General features: G+C 35.8%; 2 protein-coding genes across 2 annotated transcripts; one reads left to right on the forward strand and one right to left on the reverse strand.

Annotated features, from left to right (window-relative positions):
• Positions 1–4,591: 4,591 nt before the first annotated feature.
• On the forward strand, positions 4,592–5,200 carry LOC138888534 (secreted RxLR effector protein 161-like). Its single transcript, XM_070170409.1, has one exon. The coding sequence runs from the start codon at positions 4,592–4,594 to the stop codon at positions 5,198–5,200; it is 609 nt and encodes a 202-aa protein (XP_070026510.1).
• Positions 5,201–11,917: 6,717 nt separating this feature from the next.
• LOC104221696 (ABC transporter G family member 35-like) lies at positions 11,918–23,440 on the reverse strand. Its single transcript, XM_009772811.2, has 22 exons — positions 22,748–23,440; positions 20,798–21,007; positions 20,484–20,568; positions 20,193–20,352; positions 19,916–19,992; positions 19,710–19,763; positions 19,118–19,208; positions 17,318–17,619; positions 16,341–16,939; positions 16,026–16,186; positions 15,643–15,752; positions 15,359–15,512; positions 15,114–15,269; positions 14,859–15,034; positions 14,381–14,713; positions 14,020–14,310; positions 13,830–13,913; positions 13,591–13,724; positions 13,276–13,503; positions 12,998–13,169; positions 12,599–12,853; positions 11,918–12,509 (listed from the first exon to the last, which is right to left on the reverse strand). The coding sequence occupies exons 1-22, from the start codon at positions 23,137–23,139 to the stop codon at positions 12,237–12,239; spliced, it is 4,497 nt and encodes a 1,498-aa protein (XP_009771113.1). The 5' UTR covers positions 23,140–23,440; the 3' UTR covers positions 11,918–12,236.
• Positions 23,441–27,089: the final 3,649 nt, after the last annotated feature.

The following is a 27,089-nucleotide window of genomic DNA, read 5'->3' on the forward strand; positions in this document are numbered from 1 at the left end:
TCTTTTCACTCTCTTTAACTTTGACTGACTCACATTTAGCTTAAATTTCTCCTCCAGGACACTCTTACGATAGACACACTCTTTAACTCCATCAGTCTGGCATCCTACGATAGGCACAGGCTAGAAAACTCCTTAATTTTTCTCTCAAGGTTCTTCCAAGGAATTCCCCATACCACTTGAACAACTATGGCTGAAGGTACGTTCCTATTAATATTCCGCTGCGTTGGCTCTATGTTTGTATTCGAATTTCAACATGTGGTATCAGAGCCTACCTTTAGTTGTGTTATTCAGTATCGAGGTTGCATTTACGATGATGGAAAATTAACTTTGGATAAACCGTATGTTCTAAAGATATAAGTCACCAACTATTTTTTGTTTCTGGACAATGGGATTGATATTCTGTGAGTTAGAATTTATGCAAAGAGTCGGTAAATTTTATTTGCAATACCTATTTTTGATATAAGTAGATCTCTTGTGATTCTTTTAAGAATTTATCTACTGTGGGAATCCACATATAATTGATGGGTTTTTAGGCTCTTAAATAGAGAAGTATATCACTGTAGAAGCTTTATTGACTTGTTAGCTTGTCTCACTAATTTATATCTAATTAATTGAATTCTTACAGAATCTGCAACTCCTAATAGGTCCATGTTGAAATAGGTTTGGCTACTGAATTTATGCTTTATTCGTTAAGACCTTTTGTTGACTTTAATCGGTCTTCCTAATATTATAAAGCATCACCCAATTTTCATTGATGCATTTATATCGACCTTGTATTTTGGTAGTGGTTTTGCGGATTCAAATAATGGTTTTAACATTTGCTTAAATCTTGAAGAAGTCATCGTGAATTTTTGCATCTGTTTGTTTATTGTATGTTTATGCTAATAAATAAATTTGCTGCTATATGAAGATATTCTTATAATAGTATAGGAATTAGCAGTTTGGTCCCTTATATCCATTATTATGCTTAAAAATGTGTATTCCCAGTTTTGACTCTAATCAACATACGGTGAAGTTGATTATTGGACATATTATACTGAGATGTCTTTATGAGTTTTCTTTTATATGATGTACTTAGGAGTAGTCACGACATCTTGAGTACTTGATATAAAAGAAATTAAGTTGTTTAATCACATAAAGTCTAGTGATTAAAATTTTTAATGACATCTATTTAGTCCAGCTATCTCATTAGAATAGTAACCCGGCCCTACAGGGAGGTAACTATTTTGGTGAGATTAGTTGGAATGAGATAGTAAACCTTTAAGTTGGAAATTATCTTATGCCCACAGGTGCGGATTAATTTTTATGTATTTTGGTTTACTAGTCTAATAAAGTTAGTAAATTCTATGCATGGGTTGCGACCTCTGCCAACAGGAAGGTCTAGAATTTACTAAGAATCGATATTTTATGTGATTCACCTTTGATGGATTGTAATTCATAGCTTATGTATGTTTATCCTTGTTTTGCAGTCTTTACAGCTTTTTCTACTGCTATTTTTAATGAGAATGCTCGAATTCCAATGCTTTCTGGTGACAATTATGCTGAATGAAAGGAGAAAGTCCTTCTCACTTTAGGGTGCTCGGATCTAGACCTGGCACTCCATGTGGATGAACCACTTATTCCCACGGAATCAAGTACACCAGCTGCTAAGGCTAATTATGAGCGGTGGGAGCGATCTAATCGCTTAAGTTTAATGCTCATAAAAGCTCATATAAGCCAAAGCATTAGGGGTTCTATCCCTACCAACGATAAGGTCAAAGCTTACATGAAGGAAATTTATGAACAATTCGTAAGCTCTAACAAGGCTTTGGCTAGCACCCTTATGAAGAGGCTCTCAAATATGACTTTTGACAGAAGTCGTACAGTACGTGAGCACATTATGGAGATGAGACATTGCTGCTAAACTCAAGTCCCTTGAGGTTGATATGTCAGAACCATTTCTTGTGCATTTCATTCTCAACTCACTTCTTGCGGAATATGGTCCGTTTAAGATTTCTTACAACACACATAAGGATAAATGGTCAATCAATGAACTTTTGACCATGTGTGTTCAAGAAGAAGAGAGATTGAAGCATGAGACACCTGAAAGTGTTAATATGGTGACTCATGGTAAGAGAAATGCAAAGAAGGCAAAAGTGTTCCCATAAAGAAGAAAAGCACATTTGACAAAGATGCTTGTCGTTTCTGTAAGAAGAAAGGACACTGGAAGAAGGATTGCCTGAAATACAAGAAAAGGCTTGAGAAGAAAGGTAATCTTACCTTTGTATGTTATGAATATAATTTTACTGAAGTTTCTGATAATATATGGTGGATTGATTCTGGTGCTACAATTCACATTGCTAAAATCATGTAGGGCTTTCTAACTCAGAGGAAGTCGATAGGAAGTGAACAATACGTCTATTCTGGCAATAGGACGCGTTCACGTGTGGAAGGCATGGGGACTTATAGCTTATTTTGAAGGATGGTTTTCACTTAGATTTAGAAAATACTTTTTATGTTCCAGAATTAGAAATTTAATTTCTCTTTCAAGACTATCGATTAGTGGATATGATTTGAATTTTCATTATCCTTCTGTGAAACTTTTGAAAGATAATAAAGTTATTGGTTTTGGAAATTTGAATGAAAATTTATATAAACTTGAGCTAGACCCCACATTTAAATGCAATGTTTTAACTTTGCATGATAAAGAAATTGCACTAAGCGATATATTATCAATGAGAACTCATCTAGACTTTGGCACGAGAGATTGGGACACATCTCTATTGATAGAGTTAAAAGGTTAGTTAATGATGAAGTTCTAAAAGCTCTTGATTTTTCTGACTTTGGGACTTGTGTGGACTGCATAAAGGATAAGCAGACCAACAAATCAACTAAAGGTGCCAAAAGGAGTTCTCAATTACTTGAGATCATACATACAGACATATATGGACCTTTTACTACCCCTTGATTAAATGGTGAGAGATATTTTATCTCGTTTATTGATGACTATTCAAGATATATGTATCTCTATTTTCTATTTAACAAATCAGAAGCACTTGATGCTTTTAAAGTTTACAAGACAGAAGTAGAGAAACAAACTGCTGCTCAGATCAAAATTGTAAGAACTGATAGGGGTGGAGAATATTATGGTAGATACATAGATAAAGGACAAGTTAAGGGTCCATTTGTTGAGTTCCTTGAAAGTAAAGGTATAATTGCTCAATATACCATACCAGGAACACCACAACAAAATGGTGTGGCATAAAGAAGGAACCGGACATTAATGGACATGGTAAGAAGCATGATTAGCAGATCAAGTTTACCTTTATCCTTATGGAGTGAAGCCTTAAAAACCGTTGTGTATATTTTAAATAGGGTTCCATCCAAGGTTGTCCCCAAGACACCTTTTGAGTTATGGAAAGGATGGAAATCTAGTTTAAATCATTTACACGTTTGGGGATGTCCAACTGAAGTGAGGGGTTATAACCCATAACTAAAGAAGTTGGATGAAAGAACAATAAGCGGTTATTTTATAGGTTATGCAGTTAACTCTAAGGGATTTAGGTTTTATTGTTCTTATCATTCTCCTAAAATTGTTAAAGCTAGAAATGCTAAATTTCTTGAGGAACATAAAGAAAGTGAGAGCGGTTTGACTCAAAGGGTGGAATTGGAAGAAATAAGGGAACCACATGTGGTACCTTTATATATTGGGAACTTGAATGTTGCTCAGAAAAATTCTCATGAATTATCTGAACAACAACAATCAAGAGCCACCACCACTTAAGGAGCCACATGAAGATCAACCCGTTTTACCTGAACCCACTGAAGAAGTATCTGAACCAGTGGGAGTGAGAAAATCCTCAAGAATTCGAAAATCAGCAATTTCTAGCGACTATGTTGTATATCTCCAAGAGTTTGATTATGATATTGGACTAAAAGATGATCTATGCTCATTTTCACAAGCCATGAGTGGAGAAAACTCCACACTTTGGTATGATGCCATGAAAGAAGAGTTAGAATCTATGGCTAAAAATAAAGTCTGGGATCTCGTCGAATTACCAAAAGGATCCTCCACCATAGGTTCCAAGTGGGTCTTTAAAACTAAAAGAGACTCATTGGGTAATATTGAACGATATAAAGCCAGACTTGTAGCCAAGGGTTTTACTCAAAGGGAAGGCATTGATTACCATGAAACCTTCTCTCCAGTATCAAAGAAGGATTCATTGAGAATAATCATGGCATTAGTAGCTCATTTTGATTTAGAGTTACATCAAATGGATGTGAAAACTACTTTCCTGAATGGAGATCTTGAAGAGGAAGTATACATGAGTCAGCCTGAAGGATTTTGTGATAAGGACAAAAGTCACCTTGTTTGCAAGTTGAATAAATCCATTTATGGGCTAAAGTAGGCTTCCCGCCAATGGTATATTAAATTTCATAATGTTGTTTCTTCATTGGGATTTACAGAGAACATCATTGATCAGTGTATATACCTTAAGATAAGTGGGAGCAAATATATTTTTCTAGTCCTATATGTGGATGATATTTTGCTTGCAAGTAGTGATTTGGATTGTTGCACGAGACTAAACAGTTCCTTATCCAGAATTTTGAGATGAAGGATATGAGTGAAGCCTCTTATGTCATTGGCATAGAGATTCACAGAGACAGATCTCAAAGATTACTTGGACTGTCTCAAAAGGCCTACATTGAAAGAATTCTGGAAAGATTCGGGATGAAGACCTGTTCACCTATAGCATTACCCATAATTAAAGGTGACAAATTTTCATTGAATCAATGTCCACAAAATGCATTGGAAAAGGGGCAAATGAAAGACATTCCCTATGCTTCGCTTGTTGGGAGCCTTATGTATGCACAGGTCTGTACTAGACCTGATATTGCTTTTGCAGCAGGAATGCTTGGCAGATATCAAAGTAACACTGGTCTTGACCATGGGAAAGCTGGTAAAAGGGCCTTGAGATATTTGCAAGGAACCAAGGATTTTAAGCTCACATACAAATATTCTGACTCATTGGAGGTGATTGGATATTCAGACTCTGATCTGGGTGGATGCAAAGACACTGGTAAATCTATTTCAGGATACATTTTCCTTCTTGCTGGAGGTGTTGTGTCTTGGAGAAGTGTCAAGCAGACCATTGTTGCAACATCCACAATGGAAGCTGAATTTATAGCATGCTATGAAGCTACATCACATGTGTTATAGTTGAAAAACTTTATTTCCGGCCTTAGGATTGTCGATTCCATTTCAAGTCCATTGAGAATCATTTGTGACAATTCAGCTGCAGTTTTCTTTTCTAAGAATAATAAAAGTGGCAGCCGAAGCAAGCACATCGACATAAAGTACTTGATTGTTAGAGACTATGTGAAGAAGCAAGATGTGAATTTTGAGCATATTAGTACTACTTTGATGATCGCTGATCCTATGACTAAAGATCTGCCGACTAATATTTTCAAGGATCATGTAACTCATATGGGACTTAGTAGCTCAATTTAGTCTTGCTTTGCTCTTTAACAGTTTGTCTAGACATTATGTTTATTTTGATATACATGACAGTGCACATTTTTGGTTTTCATGTATTATTTATGATCATTGGATCAATAAAGTTGGACTTTGAATGACTTATATTAGGTTCATTCGTAAAGTTGTTAGACGCTTTGTTAGAATATATTGTGCATTGTAATACATGGAAGGAAGTGTTTGTTTAAAAACATGACCGCCATGATTCATGTAATAATATATTCTAGTTAAAGTAGTTGTTGCATAACTTTTAGTTGAGTGATAAAGTTTATGGTCATATTATATGTTTATCTCTCATAAATGATTATCTGATTTTAAATGTGGGTCAAGTGGGAGAATGTAAGAAATTCACCGTCTCTTTCTAGAGATTTCTAGTGTGGCCCACATATAAGGTAATAAATTATTACCTTATCTCCCAAAGGAAATAATATATCAGATAATATTCTGTAGTTATGCATATATGGTAGTTTCTTTGATGGAAAGAAATTACCATATATTAGTAGTCCCTAGGGCTAAAGTATTTGCCTAAGAATCCCTAGCCTACCTATAAATACGTATGTGACTCCATCAATCTGGCATCCTACGATGCACAGACTAGAAGACTCCTTAGTTTTTCTCTCAAGGTTCTTCCAAGGAATTTTCCACACCACTTGAACAACTATGGCTGAAGATACGTTTCTATTAATATTCCGCTGCGTTGGCTCTGTGTTTGTATTCGAATTTCAACATTTTGACTACCTCTATAGCCTTCTTATTTGCAACAAAGTAAAAACCAATAACTTCTTTTCCTTCAGCAAGTTTCTTAAATGTCATACCCTTTACCAAGATTTTGTACCAATCAAGTTGATCTGTTACCTCAAGTTTTTGTTGCTTCTTAAATACCCCAAACGCAATATCACTATCATAATCACTTTGCACAGGTTCATTATCTGTACCCTCTTTCTCAATGTCACAATCAGTCCTAGCAGTTATATTTTCACAATTGGTGTCACGACCCAAACCTATAGGCCGCAACGGGCACCTGGTACCTTACTTAACCGAGTACCAACATACCATATCTTTCTTATTGTACTTTTATTGGCAAATGGGCCAAACGAGCCAATACTCAATATAGGACGATCCAACCTGATATTAAAACTTGTACATGTGATACGGGCCTATAAGGCCAACATGATTATTCGTAAACTCAAAACGTAGGCGGGCAAGGCCATACAAACATCCATATACATGACATCTGTCTACAAGCCTCTAAGAGTACATACTTAACATAAAGGTCGGGACAGGGCCCCGCCATACCAAACAATACGCATCTAAATTATACTGACCAAACAAGCAACTCCAGAGTAAATTGAGCACACCAACATCTTCCACTGAGCTGATAGCCTACTTGGAGGACTCTCGACCTATCTATCGGGACCTGCGGGCATGAACCGCAACATCCCCAGGCAAAATAGACGTCAGTACGAATAATGTACCGAGTATGTAAGGCACATAAATAAATATATAAAAGACATGGAAGAAATATAGAGTAAATGACTCAATCTGTAAGTCTGGATAACTCTGTAAATCATGAAATACTTATAGTGTCATGCATATGCGTATGAATGTCATGTCGTGCATAGGTACATGTGGTCATAACATCATCAAACCTCTGAGGGTATCCTATCATATCATCTCGGCCACTGTGGGCGAATCATCAGCGTATACCAGCTGATCAGGTGGTGGTGCGTATATAATGTTGTAACCTTTTTACATATCCCATATACATATAATATACATATATACGCGTATATAACATCATCTGGTTATGGGTCAATGTACATGTATATATGAATGCAATGCATGAGAAGTACGTCAATAAAATCTCTCACAATGTCATAAGATCATTATACCTCTGATTAATGTCATGAAGTAAACTTTATCAACTTACGTATTTTCTGAGAGCCATAAATATATGATAGAATAATATGACCCATGGGGAATCAAGAACATAAGCATTTCTAGTATTTCTATGAATATAGTCATTTATGGAAATTATGCATTTGCTCGTTCCAATTGTGTCGTATAGATCATGCTAAAAGAAAGAAGGGATAGCCTTAACATACCTCAACCGATTCTCTTAGAATTTTGCAATTCACGCTTTATAGAATCAACAACTAACGTTATCTAATTTTGGTATGGAACTATTTTTCTCCTTGAAGAACTCACGACCACCCACTCTCTATAAGAGATTTAATTGGATTTTAAGGCAATACATGAATTCATATTGATGAAACATGAAGCAGACTTAATTGTAGAAAGATGGAAACTTACGGTCAGCCCACTCCTTAAGAGATTGAATTCCATTCTTGATCTTTAATTTTTTTTTACCAAGGAAATGAGCATTTCATTAGTTGTAGGAAATCTTAAGTGGGTATGGCCCACTTAGTGGATGACTAAGCCATTCTAAATCTTCCAAAATATGATATTTATGCAAGATTTTTAGAGTCACTTGATGGGGTGCTGCCACATTTTTTTCTTGGGGGAGGGTTTAATCTTATCCCATAATTGTAATTAATCAACCACTAATCCTTACTTAACTAGTTAAATCTTTCACTAACCAATAATTAACCAATTACCCGCATAATTAAGAATTATCTCAAATTACTTAAAATATCGCTCATCTTTAGCATACCTTGTACACCTCACTATCATGGTCATGTAGTACCTTGTACGGCATTAGTCCATGAATACGGGGTATTATAGCTTGGACCGTATTTTATCCTCAAATTGCCAAACTTCGACAGAACTCATTTTTATCGATTCGCTTACCCTCTCACCTTTGCGAATTAACTTATCACTTATTTGAAATAGCTTAATACTTATAATCCCAAAATAAATCTCATTCCCGAACTTACATCGATTAACTTACGACGAAATCTTAACGTACGGAATGTAACATTTCATTTCCGAGCTTATATCAATTTACTTATGGCGTACTTCCATGTACGAAAACATGGGGTGTAACAATTGGTATCAGTATGTTCAGTTATATTAGGAACAAAAACAATATCATCAAGGAGGTCAATAGCAAATAAATTAATAACCTTAAAAATTTCATTAATGAGTGCTTGAAGCTTCCTAATTCCTACATCTCCATCCAACAAATAATATCTACCACATGGAGCAATACCCTAGTACATTTGTATTCATTACACAAATCAATATAGGATAATGGTCTACTTCATACTCTCTCAGCAGGTGCACATCTTTTTTACAATAAAATAAATTGGGTTCCAGTTCTCAATCACCACCATGATTAAAATACAAATCAACTTTATCGACCATTCTTCTGACATATCTACATGCAACAAAAAAATTACAAAAAAGAGGCCCATATCAGTTAGGAATAAAGTAAAAAAAATATCAAGCAATAAATAAAATAAAGGACCACAATTATGTCGACTAACACCCACCCAATAAATACTTACTTTTATCAACAGTAGTCAGTCATATAAGGCTAGAAATGAAATACTCTTTAGTTTTAGTCCACCAGATCGAAGAAAATAGCAATCCTAATTAAACCCCTAAGCACCATTACTGAGCCCTAATTTGGTGAAGAAGACGTGGTAATAAAAGAAATGGGGGTAAAATGAATGGGTAGGTAGAAATATATTGATTTTACTATTCAAGTACCTAGGGTCAACTATCCAGGGAGATGGAGAGATCGATGAGGATGTCACATACCATATCGGGGTGGGATGGATGAAATAGAGGTTAGCGTCTAGAGTCCTGTGTGACAAAAGGTTGCCACTGAAACTTAAAGGTAAGTTCTATAGAGCGGTGGTTAGATCGGCCATGCTGTATGGGGCTGAGTGTTGGCTAGTCAAGAATTCTCATATCCATAAGATGAAAGTAACCGAAATGAGGATCTTGAGATGGATGTGCAAGCACACTAGGCTAGATAAGATTAAGAATGAAGATATTCGGGAGAAGGTGGGTGTGGCTCCCATGGACGACAAGATGCCGGAAGCGAGGCTTAGATAGTTCAGGCACGTGCGGAGGAGGAACCTAGATTCCCGGTTAGGAGGTGTGAACGGTTGGCTTTGACTGGTACGAGGAGAGGTAGAGGAAGGCCTAAGAAGTATTGGGACGAGGTGATCGGGCAGGGCATGGCGCAACTTCAGATTTTCGAGGACATGGCCCTGGATAGGGAGGTGTGGAGGTAGAACATTAGGGTTATAGGTTAGGGGTAGTTGAGCATTTTTTCCTCATTGTTCTTGCTAATCTGATAATATTTCGTCTAGGCCTGCTAGCGGTTTTTGTTTCATCACACCATTTTTATTTTTATTTTCAATTTTTATTATTAACATAATTATTGTCCTTCCACTTATTTGTTGTCTCTTACGATGCTGATATTATTTGTCTGGCCATAAGTTAGGAATAAAGTCAAAAAGATATCAAGCAATAAAAAAAATAAAGGATCACAGTTATGTCGACTAACACCCACCCAATAAATACTTACTTTTATCAACGAGTAGTCAGTTAGACAAGGCTAGAAATGAAAGACTCTTCAGTTTTAGTCCACCAAATCGAAGCAGATAGTAATCCTAAATAAACCCTAAATCACCATTACTGAGAGCCTTAATTTGGTGAAGAAGACGTGGTAATAAAAGAAATTGGGGTGAAATGAATGGCTAGGTAGAAATATATTGATTTTACCATTCAACTGCCTATGGTCAATTATCCAGGGAGATGGAGAGATCGACATGGATGTCACGTACCGTATCGAGGTGGAGTGGATGAAATAGAGGTTAACGTATGGAGTCCTGTGTGACGAGAAGGTGCCACTAAAACTTAAAGGTAAGTTCTATAAAGCGGTGGTTACACCGGCCATGCTGTATGAGGCTGAGTGTTGGCCAGTCAAGAATTCTCATATCCAGAAGATGAAAGTAACCGAAATGAGGATATTGAGATGGATGTGTGGGTGCATTATACTAGATAAGATTAGGAAAGAAGATATTCGGGAGAGGGTGGGTGTGACTCCCATGAATGACAAGATGCGAGAAGCGAGACTTAGATGGTTCGGGCACATGCGAAGGAGGAGCCTAGATTCCCGATTATGAGGTGTGAACGGTTGGCTTTGACAGGTACGAGGAGAGGTAGAGGGCGGCCTAAGAAGTATTGAGGCGAGGTGATCAGGCAGGACATGACGCAACTTCAGATTTCCGAGGACATGGCCCTGGATAGGGAGGTGTGGAGGTCAAACATTAGGGTTATAGGTTAGGGGATAGTTGAGCATTTTTTTCTCGTTGTTCCGGCTAGTCTAATAGTGTTTCGTCTAGGATTGCTAGTGGTTTTTGTTTCATCATATTATTTTTATTTTTATTTTCAATTTTTATTATCATCATAATTATTGTCCTTCCACTTATTTGTAGTCTCTTATGGTGCTGATATTATTTGTCTGGTTTCTGTTGTTGTAATAGATCTTTTGTCTCTAATCTGAAGGTCTCCCGGAAATAGCCTCTCTACCCCTCCGGGGTAGGGATAAGGTCTGCGTACACTCTACCTTCCCCAAATCCCACTAATGGGATTATTACTGGATTGTTGTTGTTGTTGGTCCGAAAAATGGGGCGGGTGGATATTTGGGGCGGGTTGTAAGTGATTGGGGCCATATACAACAGAATAAATGAGGGAACCACAGATGGCTCCGTTAGTCGCGGGAGTAATATTAGGCCCCAAGATAACGTTGAATATATTTTCGGATAAATAGGTGGATGGAGCTCGATACTAAACCATCTCTGATACTATAGGAGTATTTTTAGCCCTTTTCCGTTATCAGAAACCTTCGATGATGCGAGCTAGCATGTATCTCAATGCCTAATCAAGATACGTACAAAATGGTCTCTACACAATCGTTAGGCAATCAATACTGTTGAGCCGCCCCCGGGTACTAGCTACCCTATGTTGCTCGGACTTCTAAAAAATTATATCATACCCATGTCAGATCCTTCAAAAATACACTAGATTTAGAGGATGCGACACACACTTTGCGATATTTTTGACGAGTCCAAGCAATATAGATGAAAAAGACATTAAATGTTGGGGCGATAATGCCGCTACTTGACAAGACCGGTGAAGACGAACCAATTGATGAAGATGAAACCAATATTACTTCAGCAATGTCCATTAAATACTTTGCTAGTATGAGTAGCTAGTATGTACATTTAACTGTATGTATTAATGCCTATATGGAATTTCAATAATAGCCGGCGAGTTTTTTAAACAGCTGCTGAATCCTGTACTCTATGGACAGGTTCATAATGTGGCAACTGTGGGTGTATATTAGTAATCCTAAATTGAATTGCAAACTTTACGGATGTCTATTCTTCCTGTGAACAATATTTATTACACTCCATGAAGTAGGAAAAGTAGAAATCTTATTGCATATAAGCATTGGTAATTTACAATTACATTTTGCCCTCGGCAAGCAGATTATAAGTCACATTTTTGTGCTACTCTGAGGAGACTACGCTTGAGTTTCATAACAATGAACAATCCTCAGTTCTCCAAAATTCCTAAATACAATGCATACTAAAGATCCTACTGGTGTATAACGTTTTTGATGTCTCTGTAGATTGTTATACTCTTATGAATAATACATAACAATTGCCACGAAATTTTCTGAAAGAATAAGTGGCTTCAGCAAATATTTACAAGCTTTGTACCTCTACATATCTACCTATCTAGTTTGGAAGTTCAATGTCTTAATAGCGTAAGCGTACATAAAGGCGAAAAAGGCTGCAAAACCAACCAAAACCACGGCAACTGGCGCCATGAAGTCCGGATTGTATCCGAAATGATCTTTAATGTAGTCCTTAATCCTTGGGTTTGGAAACACTCCCGGTACTTGGATAGTATCCTCCACATCACCATACTGTGACACAATGCTACCATAAACAGTCCATGCCACTGGACAGATCCAGTAATACCATATCCACCACTTGGGAATTCTCTGAGATTTTAAATGAGAAATATTAGTATCCTAGTCATGTTCAACACTAATTATATGTTTGAATGACTGTAAAAAAAGATTTCACTTACCGGTCTGGGGATGAAGAAACCCGAGAAAAGATTGAAAAGTGCATAGAAAGCTGCAGCAAAGATCGCAGCTACTTGATGGTTGGGTGTGATGGAAACGGTCATCATTCCATAGTACGTCCAGTATAGGAAGGAGAAGAAGGTTACAAAATAGAACCAGAAGAATTTAGCTGCCGTCCACTCAAAGCCCACCATAGCATACACTATAAGAGTATAGTATGTAGTTTGGACGAGTATGTATGGTATTTCTGCAAATACCTACAAGCCAAATGTAATTATAGCAATTACTGAGACTGAGTAACAAAATATATCCTAAATATATGATATGCATGCTTAGTATGTGTTAGTTTTGTCTTTTTCTTCCCTGGTGCTACAGTCACCATTTAGTTGGATGATGCTTACCTGTGCCATAGCATATGGTAAAGCTGAATACATCCCAGCAGCCCTTTCTCTATAAAAGACGGTTCTTTCGACGGCTACAATTGGCTGTACGGTCGAACAATTATTGATTCCAACAAACAGCACAGCTGCATACATTGCCCCGATGACTGTCATTAGATCACCACTACTTTTTCTGTAGCACAGAAAAAACAGAAGATGGAGTTAGTCATAGCCTTTTAGATTGTCTGGTTTAAACAATCAAGTAAAGCCTCTGGGTTAACTTTAATTTAGAGATAGACCTTTTACTGCCAACATTCCAGAAAATTGTCCCAATCAATAGTGCTGCAGCCAGACTAAAGAAGAATCTGACAAGGTTATAGTCTGGACTTCTCCAGTAAGTCCACCATTGCTTCCATAAGCAGGATTTAAACTGACCCCATGTTGGCTGGGAAAATTGTGTGGTAAAATAGAGGTCTTTGGCTCCAGGAGGAGGTGCACTCAACTCTTTGACAAGAGCCTTATTTCGTCTGCATGAAGCCACATACATCATTACTTTCTTTTTTTTTGGTTCCGAATGAGCCAAAGACTTTTGCAGTTCACTTATTTTGACTTACTGATGTAAAGCTGATGATCTGTAGTATTCAGCAAAATCCATTCCAAGTCGGGCTTCTGTGCCAATTGAACTCGCTTCTAGCATCCAGGTTGCTGGATTGTATTTCTCTTTAATTTTTTGAACTCCTGGAATTGCCTGCATTAAATGATTCAATAAGTAAACTTTGCGTTGAAACTCATAAGCAAAAACTGAGGTGGTTCTTTAGTAATTTGAATGTATAATTCAGCAATCATTAAGTACCTCGAAATATTCAATAATTTTCTGAGAATGTCGACCCAATGGACCTGCGTAAATTACTTGTCCTCCTCTTTTCATAAGAAGCAGCTGATGTGAAGAAGAAAGCACATATTAGAGAAAGGGGGATTAAGGAGCTAAGAGGCATTTTTTTCAGACTGGGTGGTATGGCAGTTGAGAAGATCTCGTGTTTTACCTCATCAAATGCTTCAAATATATCAATACTTGGTTGATGTATTGTGCAGACAACAGTTCTCCCGGTGTCTACTGTGTTTCTTACAGTTCTCATAACAATAGCTGCTGCTCTTGCATCCAGACCAGAAGTCGGTTCATCCATGAATATAATTGAAGGATTTGCGACAAGCTCTACTGCAATGGTCAATCTTTTTCTTTGTTCCGTTGACAAACCAGTAACTCCTGGAAGCCCTACAATTGCATCCTTGAGATTGTCTAGCTCAACCAGATCCATTACTTCATCCACAAAAATCTGAAAAGAAAAACTTTCAGTATTTATTCACTATAAAACAATTATAACATAATGAGGTGTCGCTCCATACCATCTTATCTTCTTTGCTGACTTCTTTAGGGAGCCGGAGGAAAGCCGAAAATATCAAAGACTCATGGATAGTTACTTGAGGTGAGTGTATATCAGTTTGTTCACAATATCCCGAAACCCTGGCAAATGTTTCTTGATTTTTTGGAAATCCAGATATTCTAACGTCACCTTCGATGTAGCCTCCAGTCTTACGTCCTGCTAGAACATCCATGAGTGTAGTCTTCCCTGCTCCACTGACTCCCATCAATGCTGTCAATACTCCTGGCCTAAATGCACCAGTCACTTCGCGAAGCAATTGAAGTTTGTCCTCTGTCACTCCTTGGTCCTTCATCTCCTGACAAAATCATTAAGTAGATTCTAGTTCAGTCATAGAACACGCCCCGATAAGCAGATTGAGGAGCTACACGGTTGAGCTGATTACAATTCAATAATTTATTGCACTAATTATTGAGAAATGGTGAAAAGGATATGGCTCTTACAGGTGGCATGTCAACAAAATAGCTCACATCCTCGAAGGACATTGCCAGAGGGGTAAATGGCAGTATCATTCCTTTCTTTGCTGCGACACCATTTGCAGCCTCAAGATTTGCATCCTCATTTCTGTAGAGGCCACTAGAATGGATATGACTGCTCATTCGTCGGATTTCCATTTCTCCTGCAAGAGAATTATATTATTGTAAGCATTACTTATATTCCCCAAACAGATTCTGTGATTGATGGGCTAAAGATCATACTTGTCTTATTTCCATCTGCTGCAGATAAGGATCGAGGGAGATCATCTCTCTTCGACTGGCTGATTTTAAGTCTTGGGCTTCCCGTGCTTTCTTCTTGATCAGCTTCCATATCGCTGGCCTGCTCTTTGGATAGTGTAGCTTGTGGCTTGTTTAAAGCTGATAGTTTGACAAAATATTTAATAGGTTCAGATAATGCACTGAATATCAAATCCTATTGTATATTTGAAGGAGGAGTGAGTACTTACGGCTGAGATACATAAGGACTAAGGTGAAAAGAACGTTGAAGAGAATTGTGAACCCTAGAAGAGCAGCAGCACCAATCCAGAACCATCGTCTTTCAGTAAAGACGTCAAAATTTTTCATCACTTGCAGACCCAATCTAGTTGTGCCATCTGGGGCCTGTGATTGGATTACATATGATTATGAACTTTGAAAAATCACATTGTTCCTTTCTGGAGCTGCATCATGTTTCACTTGATAATATGGTCAAAAGAGGTAAAAGCCAAGGAGAATGTAGAAGTGAACTTACAAATTTGTTCATCCACCTTGGAGCAAACATTTCGTTTACAGTGAAGGCATTGAACCCATAGGAAAGAGGTGAAACCCAATAGCCCCATCGCCACCAGTCTGGAATTGAGCCTGTTACAAGTAAAGCAGCACTTTCTCAGTGATTGAAACTTCTGAATAACCCCCCAGAAAGAGGACGCCGGGATAAGATTGGAATGTTATTACTAAGACTAATGGGGTCAGCGTATCCGATGTACATATTCTATTACATATTCTATTACTTCCTTTCATTTTATCTTTTATTCTTAATTAGTAAAATCTATTGCCTTCAAGAATCAACGCATTGCTATTGCTATATTATGTTGAATGGTATTATCTTCTACATGTTAATGTTCGTGAACTAACCTCTAGGCAGGATGAAACCACCCAATAGGAACACAAGAAGGAGCATGAGTGCTCCACCAGTATTTGCAATAATCATAGTCCTACAAACTCCTGCAGTGAGCCTAAATAATCCAGCAGCCATTTGTTGGATCAGAAAAGTCAGCAGTGATTGCTTGAAGAACCTGCGCAAGAGAGAATAGCAGTAACGTTAATTTGTATACTCAGCCAAGGTACGCACATATCTCAATAAAACCACCAGCGGCATATTATTTTGGAGTGCTGCATGCTTTTGGCGTATATACAATGAGAAAATGTGTGAAATGATTGTTGAGTTACCTGCTAGCTTCAGGGGCATAACCAATGGTATAGTATGTCATGACCATCCACACAATAGTCTCGAACACAGAAATTGGTACCTTTAGGAGCACAGTTGGTAAAGTGAAAGCCCAAGGTGGATGGAAGAGAAGGTCCCTATGCTTGTAGAAAACGGGAAGCCTCTGTATGATCATTGAGAGTTCAGAGAAACCGTTAAACATATTGATGACCATTCCAAATAGGAGTGCACCAACATAGGTAGCGCCATCATCTACAGTATTAGTGTGCATTTTGGTCCTCAAGAACACAGTTGATCCAATGAATGCAACAATGATGATTTGAACGGTCTTGAAGACGTAAACAAAAGAGTTTCTCTTGATCAAAAGCCATTCCTTGTCAAAGTTTATCTTTAGAAGCTCCAGTGTAGGGACAGTGTACTTCTTGAATATTAGAGCTGCTGGGTGACTTCTTGTTTTGTCATAGGGAACAGAGAGCTCATTTTCTATACGTAAGCCGACGTGGAAGCGCTTGAATCTCTTTGCAAATTCAGTTACTGAAATGTACTGGTATGGTCTATGTCTATTTGCCCAGTACTGCTCTTGGTCCTTTCTTGATGTAACCTATTCAACACATTACATGTTAGATTAATTGTAATTACAAAAAATGGGATTTAACTCATATGCACAACAATGTAAAAATAATTCATACACTCAGAGAAATGTAACTTGTGGCAGCAAACTGCCTACTTTAATTTTCAGGTTACTAATTCCACTTATTATAAGCTATACTGCTCGGAGCCTCGCCTGCGTGTATATTCCAAAAAAGAATTTTATTTGGAGGAATCCAACACATCCACCTGACGCCATTTTAAAAGGATTCGAGCAATATAGATTATGAGTGGTATGTGGCTAATTACTTATGTTATCTTTTAGGTGACTTAACAATGCTTTATTTAAAATGCAGGCTCGCTAGCTTTTTAAGGTTCATTTGATGATTACCTCTTGCAAGAAGTCAGCAGTACCCTTTCTTTCCGGACATTTAAAACCACAAGTTTCAAAGAATTCGAGGACATGTTCACGTGGGCCCTGGTAAACAATCTGGCCTTCAGATAAAAGAATGATATCGTCAAAGAGATCAAATGTCTCAGGAGCAGGCTGGAGGAGAGACATCAAAACAGTGGCCTCAGTGAGATGTACAATCTGCTGCAAGCATTTCACTATCTGAAATGTGGTGGAGCTGTCCAGTCCAGTAGATATCTCGTCCATGAATAGTGTTTTTGTTGGCCCAACGATCATCTCACCTGCACCAAGCCCAACATTATAAGCCCATTACTGTAGCCGAAGGTCCTCCTATTACTATCGCTTTTCCGTAGATATAATCATATAAATTATTGATTAATGTGTATATGGTATTAAAAAGAATATTATTTCTGTCATTTTTATTAGATGTCTACCATTCTTTTTTAATCTGTAATAAAATAAAGTTTTATTTATTTAAGTAGCAGTTATTAAAACTTTCGATACTAGCAAATACTTTCTAGTTATACCAAATTGCTACTATTTTCTTTTTTTTGTAATATCAAGTTAAGGTTCTTTTAATTTCTTTTTCTTAGTTATATCGGTAGTTTAGGGGGGGAAACTACAGTAAGTTTTTACTGCTTGTTTCTATTATTATACGTTTCTTTAAAAGTTAAAGCTAAGCAGTTAATGTATTAGCAGGTCCACTACAAGTAAAATATAATGGACCAAAGTTCCACTTTAACATTTTCCTATAAGCACGTTCTATTATCATTTTGAGGTGTCGCGTAGGAAAGTAATACTTATGCTTTTGAATGAGACAAAGTCTTAATTAAGACACTCGTTAGTCTTTCAGAATATAATCATCAAATTAATTTAGGTGAAGCAGCTATTTTGGTGGTCATCCAACAACAAAGTACGTTAAAGTCTCGCAGACTTATGTGGGAGACTGTGAGGTGTGGTTTGGTAGTTTAACTCCTTTAGGATTAAGTCACTTTAGGATTAGGTCGTTCAAACCGGAAAATTCTATCAAATCGAAAAGTCAAATCAAATTGATTAAAAATTAATTAGATTTTATTTGATTTAGTATAATATTGAGTAAAAAGATCCGAACCAAACCAACATATAAATGTATAATTTTTCATATATACTTTTAAAACTTTATGTAGAATTTCTTTAAAAAATATCTAAAAATATTTCGGATCCTCTCATGGATGTAATATTTAAGTGCATTTATCATAAGAACATTATAATAGATCATATATTCACTTATCAAAATTTTATCTATAATTTTAACAAAGTAAAATTGAAATAATATTTATGTAACAAAAAAATCTGAAACCCGAAAAATCTGACAAAACTGAATCAATCCAAATCTATGTAGTTGGTTTGGTTTTGATAAAACCCTAACCAACCTGGTCAATGTACACTTAGACAGAAGCATTACTTGGTTAAAGCCTTTAATTGAGTATATGTTTTCATTAGAAAGTTGATTATGTTAATTTGATATGGCAAAATATTTCTAGTTATAATCACGGGAGGACCTGTATTTAAACAAATTATATATATTAATACTGCATAATTTAAACAGTTATAATAAATTATTAATTTTTATTTCCAAGTTATTAGATCGTATTTGTTATAATGTGATACTCGTTAATCTAATTGAAGGTAATTTTTCTTGATAGTCTAAAAATATTATAGACTGTTAGTGCGCATTATTTAAACTCCTTTTACAAACTATTGTGGAATTGATAAGGGGAAGGGAATTTAGAAGTTAACCTGTAGTGACACGCTTCTTCTGGCCACCAGAAATGCCTCGTATCATTTCATCCCCAACAATGGTGTCCCGACACACATCAAGTCCCAAAATCTGCACATTTTTTTAATATTTTTTTTACTTCATCACAATTCCAACTGTAATATTGGTATATTTAGTTCAACAACCAACGTTCTGTTTGTTTACCTAATACCACTTTCTTTTCCAAATAAAAAAAATTCAAGCTATTTTTTTCTTGAGCAGAAATAATAAGTTATAACCAATAATAAAAAAAATTCCTTTTCTAAATAGAAGTCAAATCTCAAAGACAGTCAAAGGGCTGTGCTCAGTAGACTAAACATCTGAACATTAGAGAGTTGGTGAGTGGAGACTTTTGACCCGAAAACAGAAAACAAAGAAATTTCAAGAAAAGGTAGGAGGAAAAGAGGAAAGAGGAAAGTGGTTAGTTCAGACACATCAAAACCTAATATTTTCAAAAGTCGATTACAAGTTGTAAGTAGATGCCAAATTCCCTCTCTCTTTTTTTATTGCTTAATGAAACATAAAGTTTTAAAAAAAATTGAGAAGAAATGGTCGGGTCTAAGTCTCACTTACCCTGAGTGTGTAATCAGTGATAAGGCTGCTTTCAACTCCCTCCATAGCAGTTGCCTAAATTACAACATTGAAAGAAACATCACAATGTTAGTATATTGTTGTGACATCACATAAGGGATTAAAGAAAATACTATAGTAAATATTTTTAAAAAAGTTTAATTTCTTAGATCATGAAAATGTGTCATATTTACAAAGCCTCTTGTTACCTTCATGAAAAGATCGATTTCAGCCTCCGGGAAGATTCCAGCATCCCTTTCTCTCCTTGCAAGCTCCGTCAGCAATTCTAAGAATTTACATATATTTTTTGTAAGTAAAAATAAGTACATATTATACCCTCACAAAATATAGAAAAACCTTAGTAGTACTTTTTATTTTAATTTAATTTTGTATAATATTGACATAAATAAGTTTAAATGGAGTGATATAGACAGTAATAGAGATTCAAGTAACCGACACAACGTGCTTGGGATTGAGAAGTAATACCATATCGAGAGCCGACTCCTTGGCATCTAGCAGAGAAATCAAGGGTTTCTTTAACAGTCATTTCAGCAACATGAACATCATTTTGACTAATGTATGCCGATGTTTTCTGTGGTACAAATTCCTTTAACCCGTGCCCATTGTAAGTGATTTCTCCTCTAACCTGTTTCATAATTTTCATATAATTAACATGTTTGTTTAATGTTCACAATTTACATTTACAATAAATAATAGTATGAAATAGGAACGCAGCAAATAATTAATTAATTATAAGCATGATTAGAAGAAACTGACCTTTAAGGTAGGGTCTAATTTTCCAGCCAAAGCCAACAGAAGGGTCGTTTTCCCAGAAGATGGTGGACCTAATAAAAGGGTCATCCTGTGGAGATTGTGTTTACACATTTTTACGAAAAAAGTCAGCATTGGATATACGTACCCTTTGACAAATTGGTTGCTTCTCATTTTCATAAAGTAAATTAAATACTCTAGCTTGTTTGAAAATTTAATTTATTAAGTACTATGTAATACTCTATAATTAGTAGCATGCGTAAAAGTATACGAGGTCAATAGTACGAAAACTAATGAAAACATTAATCAGAATTAATTACCTAGAGGGCTTGATTATTCCAGAAGCATCTTTAAGGATGGTTAGTTTTGTTTTCTCTGCCAAATTAATTCCAACACAACTCAAAGCTGATTCAGCAATATTTCTAGCAGCATTAGGAAGCGTAGGAAGAGCTCTGTCGCCGATATAGCAATCTGCCTCTATAGTTAAATGCTCGTACCGAACTTCTACCGTAGGAAGGGTAATCCCAACTCTGCAACCACACAATTATATATGCAATTAACTTTAAGTAAATCATCGAAATTAATTTAGAAGTTTACTAGATTTTAATACGAGTTTAACTTTTGTACACAGGCAGTATAAAAGATAATTCATCATACTATCAGTCACCTAAACAATATTTATAATTAATTGCCCAAAAACGAATCTAATGACAAAAATTAAGACAAATTACCTGCTAGAACAAATTAAAATACAAATTTAATGAAACAAATTTTAATTGTATACCCCACAAGTTAGTGAATTTTTTAAATATTATATGCGAGGACGTGTTGAAGTAGTTGACCGAAGAACTTTTTTCCTCGATGGTTTGCCAGAATACACGTAAGGATGGAGACAACGTATTCGGCAATCATCATAGTTAGCTGTATTGACTTTTGCTATGGATTTATGTGATCAAATTTTTGGTAAATATATGGTTCGTACATGCCGTCTTTGATTCCTAAAACGAAAGCTACACGACTTGATCACCGTTTCTAATTAGTTTTTCGTCTTTTCCTTTGTTTTAACATAAAAAAATAAGTGGATTAGAGGCAAGTGTAATCTGCATTACGTTTCCAAAACAACCACAAACAACAAACCAAAGTACGTCTGAATCCTCATCGGCAAATTCAATTCGTCTATATAAATTCTAAATATTCGCTTCATTTAAAGTTTGTCATAATCCAATATTATTTAACTATAAGCGAAACTTAAAATAAAATTTTAAAAAAAATGTATGTTTATTTGTGGATAGAGCGGTTCAATAATATTGGTTTTGGGTTTGTTAGGTTTTTAAAGCATATTCCCTTTACATGACTTAGAAAAACAAAAAGAAGGGTTTGGTTAGCGCAAGTTGCATATATTATGATGCAATGCATACGGAAGAACCGATCCATAAAATGTGTGACATGATTTGTAGTCGTTGGAGATTTGACTCATTCTTATAATTAAACCGAAGACACTTCAGATAACTTCACCAACCCATCCCACCCACAAAAGAAATAAAATGATATTTTTCATCAAAATGAAAATTAAAACATCCCTCTCTTGCCTACAGTTCTACCGTCACAATCATAATCGCTTCATTAGTAGCATAGTTGTACAGACTATGCTTCCCAGCGGGAATATATTGGGTTTGTTGTTGTAGTAGCACAGCTGTAACGAAGTTATGTAAATCAAATTATTTTTTCATATATATATATATAAGGAAATTGGAAATTTTTTTAGGTCACAAGTTCTAATTTCATATGTATCAATTTTTTTCTAAAATTTACTTGTTAGAATTTCTTACTCTTTTAATAATCCCAAACTTCTTCTCCTTCATTCTAATGAACTAACATCGATAAATAGCTAGTATAATATTAATATCTTATGCTGTAATGACTAGAGATTATCGGTCTTGATTACTCCCCGAGATAAAAGGAGGATATAGAAGTAAATTTATTTATGTATAGGTAGGAGCAAAGCAACGTCTCGCTTATTTCCATTGCAGGAATTACTGTCATAGGGGCGGCAGAGCAAAATTTCATGTAAAGTAGAAAAAAATTAAGGGTTTTTTAGCCGTGCTAGAAACTACTTATATTCGGCAGTCGAAAAGTACATAAAATTTGTATAAATTTTGTATATAACATATAAAATATATATATATACAAACAAAAAAAAGCCGGCTATTATTTCGAGAGCGCCTATATAATATAATATCATTTTCCAAAAAGTAATACTGGAAACTTACTTGTCAATTCGATTTCTGAACTTTCTCAGGAACTTTTCATTATCTTCCTCAGCAACCCTGAAAAATCGATCAATGAACTCTTGTCGCTCATTCATTCCCAGATTCCGAACATCGACTTCCTTATGAACAACTTTTTTATTGCCCTGATTATTCTCACTTTCCATGACCGATTTAAGGACCGTTTTTCTCAACCGATCGTAAGTAGGCAATTTCTCTAACGCAGCCCACGTAAGAGCTTCTTCATCTTCTTCGCCACGAGTGCTTCTTCTGCTCGGCATTGGATTGAACACATCTTCTACATTCCAATTTGCTCTGCTTCTGCTTCGACTCATCGTTCTGCTCATACTACTCCTACTACTCCCCAGCCTTCTCGGTCCCCCATTTGCCTCCATTTTCACAAAAATCTCTTAATTTCTCCTTTTTGTCGCTTTAGAAATACAATTTAAAGCTCAATTGGAGAAATTAACAAGAGAAATTGTTAATTGAGCAAAGAATGCAGAAAAACAGAGCAGAGAAAGATGTTTTTATGCGACTCATATAAATGGAGAATTGAAGAAAGGGGATTTCTCAGGGGTTTGGTGGCTAAAATCTGAATAAATTTTTGTTTTGTGAATTTGTGTTTGATTTTTTCCTACCAGTTCTAATTGAAAGGGTCTCACGCTCTTCTGGCTGTGAAGACGGAGTTTATGATCTAAGAAAAGTTCGTGCCTATTTATATATCAAAACTCAAAAGCCGATACTTAGAATAGTAATGTGATAGATACTTTAATATATACTATTTTTCTGAGACATTTTGTCTCACCAGTGTTATTTTATTTGTTATTATCTACTTGCTGGTTTTGAAATTATAATTAGACTATACGTTGATAATATTATTTAATAATATTAATTATTTAAAAAATTGGTTAAATTATTCTTATCTCTTCCTTAAATAAGTAATTAATGATTATATGCCTTTTTAACTTTTAAGTAGTAACGGCGGGTTTAGAGAAAAAAAATGTTAATGTTTTTTGCCTAAATGAAGGACAAGTATTTTAGACCAAATTTATTTGGCAAAAATGACAAATGAAATGGACTAAAGAAGTAAATTTTGGTAAAAACTAACTCGCATCGTGTGTTTACACCCTGCTAATTTATCATAGTTATGTGATTACTTAGGGGTCGTTTGGTACGAGAAATAAGGGATATTAATCTCTAGATTAAATTTGAGATGAGTTTATCTCATATTTGGTTGAGATAGAATTGTGGTATAACTAATCCCTGAATTAGTTATCCAGGATTGTAATATTTTTTAATCCCTATGGGAGGATGAGATAATTAATCCCAGGATAACTAATTTCGGAATAATTAATCATGAGATAACTTATTTTCCAACCAAAAGACCCCTTGCGGTAAAAATATGTATTAATTAATATGATTTAGTGAATAACATATTTATAAAGATAAATGTCATGTATTTATTGAATTGGTGTAAATATTTGATACAAGTAAGTATTTATCTATCTATATATATATATATATATATATATATATATATATATATATATATATATATATATATATGTTTTATGACGCTTTGTTTCACTGTTTCTTATTTTATTTATTATGGATTTCCACTTGTTGGTCTTGAAAGTATGAACTATTCTAAGGCAATTATATTAAAAATATTTTTCCAATATCTTTTTATGGTTTGACAGGTTTGAATTCAAACATGAAGGCTTTAGTCCACTTGCAAAACAATATAATGCATCACTGGATTGGGTTGGTGAGGGTGGCTATATACAATTTTACAACTCAATTGGTCAACGTAATTCTACACTGCTTCCTGGAAATTATGTATAAATAGTTTACGTTTATCACGCTTCGACCAACATTGAATTATAGTATTTTTTTTGTTTTTACGTGCATGTTTGTAGATGAGCTGCATGCTTGTATTAATTATTTCAAGTATACGCAAGATAAATGATACAACTTGCTCCATAAAAACTTTTATAATTGAAAGGACAAGATCAAATAATGTTGAGACTAAGGGCACTACTTGAAGTTAGTTAGTTAGACAAGGGTAGATTAGTCTATTTATACTAAGTCAGTTAGCGGACTGTTGAGAGGGTAAGAGAGGCGGTTATATTGTAGCTTGAATATACAGCTTTAAACATAGAAAAATTTCTCTCCATTGTTGCTTTCATCTCTGCATGTTCTCTCTTCTCTTCTTCTTAATCTTCTATTCACAATTCTAGCATGGTATCAGAGCAGGATTAGAGATCCTTGACTCGAACTAAGCTGTTCGTCGAAGCTGGAACAGAGTAAGAGTAATTGAATTCGGAATTTGAAGAAATCAATTCCTCAAAAATTCAAGCAATTGAAGCAGAGCAGCCATGGGAGATACACCTACAGATACACCTGTAAATCCTGGAGTAATTGGAGCTGGAGCTACAGGAACAAGTAGATCTAGTGTTGGCACTCAAGCTTGCAATGAATTTGGAGTTGATTTGCCACATAATCATCCTCTGTATCTCGGACCTTCAGATACAAGTGGAGCACAACTCATTTCCTTTCAGTTAACTGGTACGACCAATTATACTCTGTGGAATCGCTCGATGAGAATAGCTTTACGCGGGAGGAACAAGCTAGGGCTTGTAGAAGGAACATGGAAAAAAGAGAAATTTCATGAAAATCTGTGGGAGCAATGGGAAAGGTGCAATGCAATAGTATTTTCTTGGCTTATGAATGTTGTAACTCCACAGTTGTTTGGAGGAGTAGTATATGGATCTGATGCACATGCAGTGTGGGAAGATCTTCCTGAGAAATTTAACAAAGTTGATGGCTCTCGATCATTCAACCTACATATGGAGATTGCAACACTGTATCAAGGTACATCTTCTGTTTCTGAGTATTACACGAAATTGAAAGTTCTGTGGGATGAGTTTGAAGCACTAATCTCAGCTCCATGTGATTGTGAAAAGTCCAGGGATTATGTGAATCATATGAAAAGGCAAAAACTGTATCAATTTCTGATGGGATTAAATGAGTCTTATTTCCAGGCTAGAAGTCAAATTTTAATGATGTATCCTTTACCTTCAGTCAATAAGGCATATTTCATGATTATGAGTGATGAAAGTCAAAAATTCATAGTTGTTACAGCAGTGAATTTAAGTTTACAGTTTAATGCTATGCCTGAAAATTATGAGTCAACTGCATTGCTTAACACAAGATCTGGTGGTTTTCAGCCAAGTTTTCAGCCTAATAACTTTCAGTCCAACAACTTTCAACAAACTGGGAATTACCAAAAACCAAGGAGAAACAACAATGAATTTTGTGATTACTGTAGAAAGAAAGGTCATAGTAAAGAAAACTGTTGGAAGCTCATTAGTTATCCACAAGGCTCTAAGTTCAAGAAGAAAGGGGGAGCATCTGCATATAATGTAGTAGCAAATGAGCCAAATCAGAACAATTTTATGCAGCCTCAGGTCTCTCCACAGATGCAAAGCCAGCTAATGCAGACTCAACCACAAACAATGATGCAGAGGCAACCTCCAAACACCAGCAGCAATTTTCAACAGCCTATAGCTTGCTCTTTCACAAAGGAACAGTATGAACAAATACTGCACATGCTAAACAAGAGTTCAGGAACATCTGCTTCTGCAAATATGACTAGTGCAACAGGTATCAGTAATGCCTTTCTAGTAGATACTGCCAATAAACCTTCCCAAATATGGATAATTGACACAGGGTCTACTAATCATATGGTTTCTGATCTTAGAGCATTATCCACTGTTGAAGAAGTTAAATCTAATAGTCCTAGAAAAGTACATTTACCTAATGGAGATGTGGTCTTGGTTAAACATATTGGTACTTGTCCAATCTCAGCAAGAAGCATAATTAGGAAGGTTCTTTATGTTCCACAGTTCAGATACAATCTGCTCTCAGTGTCAAAGCTAACCAAGGATTTGCAGTGTTGTATTGCATTTTATCCTGATTTTTGCCTATTTCAGGATCTTTACAATGGGAAGGTGAAGGAGATTGGTAAAGAAACAGAAGGGCTATACATCCTAAGACTACAGGAAGCTGAGAGTTATACTGAGAAGGCGTTGGCAGTCAGTAAATCTGAAAGTATTGATACAGATTTGAAGAATAAAGGAGAAGACAACATCAGCTTGTGGCATAGAAGATTAGGACATGTGCCTCCTATGATTCTAAAGAAGCTATTCACAATAAAACATGACAATTGTGTCAATGTAGTGAAGAATTGTCATGTGTGTCCTTTAGCTAAGCACACTAGACTTCCATTTCCTAGTAGCAATATTAAAAGCACTAATTATTTTGAACTGCTACATGCTGATGT

Source organism: Nicotiana sylvestris, chromosome 3 (assembly GCF_000393655.2).
Source record: "Nicotiana sylvestris chromosome 3, ASM39365v2, whole genome shotgun sequence".
NCBI classification, from domain to species: Eukaryota; Viridiplantae; Streptophyta; class Magnoliopsida; order Solanales; family Solanaceae; genus Nicotiana; species Nicotiana sylvestris.

Bases quoted from the DNA above. Each gene is read 5' to 3' on its own strand.
- LOC104221696 (XM_009772811.2), bottom strand. From the start codon at position 23,139: ATGGAGGCAAATGGGGGACCGAGAAGGCTGGGGAGTAGTAGGAGTAGT. The intron at 16,940-17,317 runs GTAATCATCAAA...TGTGTTGAATAG, and splicing joins CTGCTGACTTCTTGCAAGAG to GTTACATCAAGAAAGGACCA. The intron at 15,513-15,642 runs GTAAGTTCACTT...ATCCAATCACAG, and splicing joins CAAGGTGGATGAACAAATTT to GCCCCAGATGGCACAACTAG.
- LOC138888534 (XM_070170409.1), top strand. From the start codon at position 4,592: ATGAAGGATATGAGTGAAGCCTCTTATGTCATTGGCATAGAGATTCAC.